Below are 7,024 nucleotides of genomic sequence, written 5' to 3' on the forward strand. Positions count from 1 at the left end.
TGGCAAAGATACTAATTGTATGAGATGTTGACAACACTCTGTGTACTGTGACTGTGAGGTTTATCAGGCAGAACATGGAGAGTTACCTTTGTGTTTGGTTTTTTTGGGAGGCATTTAGTGAGTGTCAATCAGGTCTGTGTCTCTTTAAATCTTTCTGTCTTTCAAACCCAGGCAGCTACACACAACCACTCAAATCGAATCAAAAAATCCCCAAGGACACTGCTCTGGGACGGGGGAGTGCCCCATCTCTTTCTCACAGGGATGGCTACCGGCTGTGTGTAATAAAGGCCTTTGTTCTGCTGCCCTGCTACAAATCTCTGTTGTTGAAGCATGGTGGGAAGGAGCACCAAAATGTGAACGCACATACAGCAGAAAACGCTTTATAAATCACACAGATGCATTATTGATTCTAGTTGCAAACAAACTAAAGTGCATGACAAAAAATATATATATTTTATATACTGACTTCATTAGCTCAGGCAATTTTTGGTTGTCAAAATGACCCAAGAATAGAAAAGAAAATTATGTTTTGAGCCTGATTGCATGTGACTTACCTGGAGTGGGGAAATAAAGATTGAAACAGCTTGAGTTTCTTTTTTACAGAACGTGTTTCCAGGCATCCAGCTTTAACAGGTGCACATCTGCTTGGATACTGTATACAGTATCCTACCAACAGGAAGTTTAAAGTGACAGCAGACATTGCCATAGTCAGAAGAGTGCAATCGGCTTCCAGGAAACAAGTTTTTTAAGTTAGGGAAATGCCCCTGCTGAGATGTCATGTCAAGCTGTTTTTTCTTTCAGAAATGTCCTCATGGATCACATCAAGAATCACAGGCTTACTTACTTCTTTCACTTCAGTTTCAGAGGTTGAAACCACGTTGTCAGCCTCCTCACAAAAACTTGCCACTCTCACCAGAACAGTAGTCCTTCAGGCTCTCAACATCCATGGCGCAGGGGGCACAGGTGTAATGTAAGTCTGTGATAGTCCCAGCTGTGTGGTTTCAAACAGAGAATGTCCCAACAACTTCACTGGTGTGGGCAAGTACCCACTACTACATCAAGCACTGGTGCCTTTTCAAATACTACTAGTGTGGAACCAGTGGTTTTTGGAAAACCTGGGATGGATTTCGGAACGGATTACCTTTTCCACAAGAGACCAAAGAGATGGATTACAACAACACAATTAAAGAAAACTGACATACATCTCTATGATATCCTTATTACCCTTTTTACCAGTGTGACAATGCCTCTCTTTTTGTTCTCTCAACTGGAGGAAATGTTAGTCATTAGACTATATTTGACGTTGTTCTTATCTTGTTGTAATTTCAAAATCATTTTCCACGTAATATTTAAAAATTGTCTTTTAATGATCTTGCTTATTTGAATCATTAAATAGCCACATCAACGTTACATTTGGACAAATGGTGAGCAGCCTACAGTATACAGCATGGCCGGTGAGGTGACCATGCACTACATGTGTCAAGTCACTCAGAAATTCCCACTTCCACAAATATCTAATTAAGAGTTAAGGGTTAAGACAAAAAGACGTAACTTTTTAACCCTCTTTGACTAACAGCACTAATTCTCTGTGTCCTCCAGCTTCAGAAACTCTTCCTTCCTTCCCCCTGCTGTCTGACTCATCCGTGGTTTCCCTCCCACTCCTCCCTCAGTGACAGTTCAAAGTCTGGCAGCAACAGCCATCAGCCTGAAAATGCACCTTACAATTTAAACCAGCCCACCAATCACAAGCCTCTTTGGCCGTAACAGTCGCTAGTAACATTTGCACAACAAAAGAGAGCTGATTCATCAACCCCCCCTCGCCTCCCGCTCCTTCACTCCCTTTCCCTTCCACTGTGACTCCTCCTCTCCTGCCTTTGTGCTCTGGACCCAAAATCCCCTTCTACCCCTGTGACCCTCCTCCCCTTTGCACTAATCTCCTTGAGCCCATTGGATTGACTACTTCTCACTGCACCGAGACCCCTCACCCTGCACCCCACAGGACACACATCACAGTCTGGCTTTATTGGAGGCCCTCATCCTCCTCTTCTTCTGCCTTGCATGGATGAAGCATGGATAACAACCATAGCACATGGAAGCACAAGGTGTAATTTTGGCAGTGGATTTTTACTGCAAACAATACAGTCACATGACCATAATCCTGGACCCAAAGGGCAATTTGAGTTGGGGTTTATTCTTCAGGTGGGGTTCAAAATTAAATGTATTCATCTGTTCTGTGTTTGTTTTTTTCTACAATAATGCAAAATGGCAGGAAATAGGCTTCTCTTCTGTTTCAGCACTTAAATACTCAAATGCCTGGTCGCGTTACAGCTAATAGGGTCCTCTTTGTAGGTACTTAAAGACCCTCCCCACACACACACACACACACACACACACACACACACACACATGAGGCTCCCATGGGGTTTGAGGGCAGCCAGTATAGAGTTTAGCCTTTGCTTTGCTTTGTATTTCACATTTGGTGTTTCTATAGCAACTGTGAGAGGGAGTGGACAAGTGGACCCCCCTCTCCATTTTGAACACCATTAACATACCCCGCCCCCATCTTGTGATTGATGAAACACACACACACACACACACACACACACACACACACACACACACACACACACACACACACACACACACACACACACACACACACACACACACACACACACACACACACACACACACACACACACACACACACACACACACACACACACACACAAACCCAACAGAAGAGGCTTTGCTTAGCTGTGTCTAACGGGGTAAGTGAAAGCCAAGGGATTGGTATCAGAGTTCAAGATGAGTTTTTTAATAATTTCAAACTTCTATGAACACAAACACAAACCTTTGCAACAGGTGTAATGAGAAATGTTAAGTAAAAAAAATAAAGTTTGTAGCATTTATAAGAATTTCTGATGTACATGACAGATAAGTGACTGATGGGACTAGTGTAGCCTATACTAAAACTTTTTAACTTCCTTTAGATGTAAAAATCTATCAGTTGGCAATAACAGGTATACAGAATGGTAACAGAACAGACTGTGTGCTATCACACTTGTGTGCATCAACTCCTCTTAAAGATCCTCCTCATCAGACTGATTAAAGCGTTGTCCCAGAGAGCCTTGGACGCCCTCTCCCATAGGCTGTCCTGCTTCCACAGTCCCCGGCCCTTCCTCTCAGCTTTGACCTCTGCCCTGTGCAGCCGTTTGTGGAGACGCCAGTAGAGGCGCGAGTCGGGCAGGACCCCGACCAAAGGCGCAGTGCGAGCAAGACCGAGCCTGAGGACCTCTTCGTTGATACAATAGCTCCACATTGACCCCTGCTGGAGAGACGAGGAAATTACTTCATGGGATATAAACTCCAATCAGTCTGACATCAAGTGTACAACTATGACAAATTAAATGAGATGCTTCACCCTGCTTGGAGACACTAAACAGTGTAACATGTCGTCCTCTCGGCTGATAAGTTTTAGCCAGACTGTTTGGGCAGGAGCCAGGTTCTTTTGCAGCCATACGCTGCCCTCTGGAGTCAACTCCACTCCTGCAAGATGCACCAGTACCGGGGATGTGCACACACCTAAAGAGGACAAAAAGGAGCCTAAATCATACTATGCTATGTTAATATGTTATACTGTGTCTTACCACATAATATACTATATTATACAGAAAAGTAAGTATCATTACTTAATCACAGTATACATTATTCTGATGTACTGTATTTACATATAGACTGGCTAACAATAAGGTGTCACTTTATCTTGTAACTAAGCTCATAGTTTTGTCTTTTATTGCTCTTGTATCGTTAAATGATGGGTTCTTTTCTGTTTTTTTCTTTTTACTTCTACTCTTATACTAGTTGTATATACATATATTCATATTTATAGTCTGTTATTAGTTGTAATTATTTCAATCTTTGTGCTGCGGCAACACCTGAATTTTCCCTCTAGGGATCAGTGATGGCTTATCCTATTTACCATATGTGTTTCAGTAAGCGGATCTGTAGTTATGCAAACTCTCAGAAATAATAACTTATTTCATTGCCTTACTTTTACACATATAAACATGCTTTTTAAATATATATTTTTTTTCATTTAACAAAAGGAGATGAACTTTTGAAATGCCAAATCTTAACAGCTCTACAAGAAGTTTGCCTACATTAAATAGTAGCATCATCTAAATTGGCAAAAAATATAATAATAATAATAATCCAATCAGTAATTATCTAACCAAACAAGACTATTTGACGCAGCTCTTGAGGTATTGCGATTCAAGTCCTAATTATGATCGACTGAGCCTTGCTATGAAAAATAGCAAACACAGACCTACCTACCACATCTATGAAATAAACACCAATAAATTATCTTTGTGTAACAGCCACAGTCCCAAACGACGGGTCTAACCAGCTTTAAAACGTGGGAGGTCAAGTGGGACAAAGGTAATATTTGAAATAGCTGAACAAGGGCCAATCTGTTCATGAGAGTCCTTCACATTGAAGATGCTGATGGAGCACTCTATATAAAGAAGCTGCTTAATTTTATTGCTCAGTGAATACCATGATTTAATAACACAGCTAACAAGCTTAACTGTCTAACAAGCTTAACTCGTGAAAAGATGATAAAATGCAACAGTCTTACATTTATAAAGTAAAAATGTCACAATGACATTTTTGGGTATGACAGGATAAAAAGGTGCACCTGCAGTAAATACCCACGCTGTTGAACTGACAAGATGAGATTTAACGTGCTGATTCAACCGTTTTAATTTTTCAGACTTCCAACAGGTTTTTCTGGTGTAAGGAGGCAAACAGGCTGTCAAATTTGTGTCAGTGTTCATGCCGCAATGATTTAACTCAACATTACCTTTGTGTCTGGAAAGTAACGGAGAGAGGACTGGTACATATATTGGAACATGTTCCACTTCAAGTCCTCTGTCTGTGACTGAATGAACTTTCCCACGGAGGCTGACGTTCCTCTCGATAAAACGAGCAGGGATCTCAGACGCAGCTCGAAATTTGGTGATCTGAAGAGGTGGCATGAGACAGCTTAGTGACCTCATTTAATACATAATTTGGGTAAAACGTCTGAAATGTGCATTCCATTAACATCCTCCGATGATAATTTATGCGGAATAAAAATTGTGAAAAAAAAGAGATTAAATGGTACACAATTATGTTTTTTAAATTACCTATAACAAGCATGTGAACTCAAACTTCTCAGAAAATGTTATCTGAAATACCTGAGGAAATATAAGACTTACAACACAGTTCAGTGCAATTAACATTAACTGGATTACGTTACCCACAATTTCACATATGTGAGCAGATAACCCCCCGTAGGGCTGGGTGATATGGAATAAGGTTATAAAGAAGGAAGATATGTGTTGTCAAAACAATCTAAATGTCTATTGTCAATTGTATACTTTCTCTATATTGTTAATATGTCAATGTCAAATACCAGCAACCGTGTTCAAATCCTTGCACTTTTTGGTCAGTACTTTTCATTTGTCAAGTTAATTCACAGGTGTATACAAAAAAGGCTTTACCGTGTGTTCATTTCATATAGAATACTGTATTTATTACCAGAAAACATGCTATATCGTGATATTTTTATCGAGATATGAAATCACCTATAGATCCCCTCAGTATATAAGATTTTGGCCATATTGCCCAGCCCTATTTAACATAAATGGGAGCTGTTAAGTCTGTAAGAAACATTACAGTTTGGAGTGTCAAAATTTGCTTAACAGCAAATGCATGTTAAATACAAAATTCAACCATTAGCTGAGTCTGTAATTGCAGGGTCCCTTAGCTGCAGTGTGTGTGCCTTCACTCTCTTACCAGTTTGATACTTCTTGCTATTACAATAACACCAGCAACTGCCAGTCCGGTGCTTATGTTCTGTGTGAGAGACAAGAGAGCAGTTAAAGGTTTAGGAGTTGACAGCTGAACATGTGGAGTATAAAGACAATGAGAAAGACTTTGAGAGAGATAACAGTTACACAGGGGCATCAAAAAAAAACCACTGAGGAACAACTGGTGATGCCTGACAGGGCTGGTCAGTGTGGTGCCACCTTATGGTACTAAGGAATTGTTTAGAGGGAACTGGTCCTGGATGCCTTTATATGTTCCTCACCAGAGGCGCCGCTTGCCAACAGGCAAGGGGGGCGAGCGATTGGTGCGCCACGCCTGACAAACTTTAAACTACAGCAGGGACATTGTGCAAAGTTTGTAATGACAGTAGGAGACCTGACCTCCCTAAGGGGTCCTCACCTGACTCCACCCACTCCCATTTTACGTTTTGAATTTTACAACTGATGCAAGTGATGTACGTAATTCAGTTTAAACAGACCTAATGACAACCAAAATGTGCACTTTTTACTTATTTATTATTTTTTAAATTCAAATTTTTTTTGTCTGTGTCGTTTTATTTATAACATAATGTTGATGAGCTCTGGTTCGAAGGGGGCCCCTGGGGATTTTTGCCTAGGGCCCCAACAGACTCTAGAATCGCCTCTGTCCCTCACCACAAAATAAATGCGACCATCCACTGAAAGACTAAACGTAAATGCTGGTGTCTGACGTAGGTACATATGGCAACGCAGAGACCACAGGTTAAGACACTTCCATGCCTCATGTCCGTGCATCACCTGTCAAATGCAGGTCACACAAAGGAGACTCCTACCCGCACAAGTGTTAAATTATCATCTGCGAACTGAGATATGAAAGACACGACGTTTGGGGATGACTGGTTTCCGTGATCTCTTTGTTGTCTGTCCGTCATTCCCTCGCCAGTTTCTGTTTCTCCGGAAGACTCCGGCATGTTGTTGACATTTTCTCGATGCAGCCGACGCTCCGCCTCTATGGGAGGGATGTTCATAGCTTGTGTAAAGTCTCCGCCCTGTGGTTTGGACTGGATATGACAGGATGGCGCTGACGTACGCATGAATACATTAAGTTTATGTAGCCTATGTAATAAAAATAATAAAACACACACACACACAACACAAAATTGCATTAA

At 41.1% G+C, this 7,024-nt stretch overlaps 2 protein-coding genes across 2 annotated transcripts in view; both read right to left on the reverse strand.

Annotated features, from left to right (window-relative positions):
• Window positions 1-970, reverse strand: part of plch1 (phospholipase C, eta 1) — a gene marked incomplete at its 3' end in the record, with an annotated part of 77,981 nt that extends 77,011 nt beyond the window's left edge. Inside the window, exon 1 of the mRNA XM_083913483.1 lies at window positions 845-970. The remainder of the gene's footprint in view (window positions 1-844) is intronic.
• Window positions 971-2,796: 1,826 nt separating this feature from the next.
• Window positions 2,797-6,838, reverse strand: c18h3orf33 (c18h3orf33 homolog (H. sapiens)). The gene is made up of 5 exons (XM_083913570.1): window positions 6,689-6,838; window positions 5,845-5,904; window positions 4,868-5,027; window positions 3,425-3,585; window positions 2,797-3,328 (listed from the first exon to the last, which is right to left on the reverse strand). Exons 1-5 carry the CDS (start codon window positions 6,824-6,826, stop codon window positions 3,074-3,076), a joined length of 774 nt encoding a protein of 257 aa, XP_083769696.1. The 5' UTR covers window positions 6,827-6,838; the 3' UTR covers window positions 2,797-3,073.
• Window positions 6,839-7,024: the final 186 nt, after the last annotated feature.

This window comes from Echiichthys vipera (genome assembly GCF_963691815.1).
Source record: "Echiichthys vipera genome assembly, chromosome: 5".
NCBI classification, from domain to species: Eukaryota; Metazoa; Chordata; class Actinopteri; order Perciformes; family Trachinidae; genus Echiichthys; species Echiichthys vipera.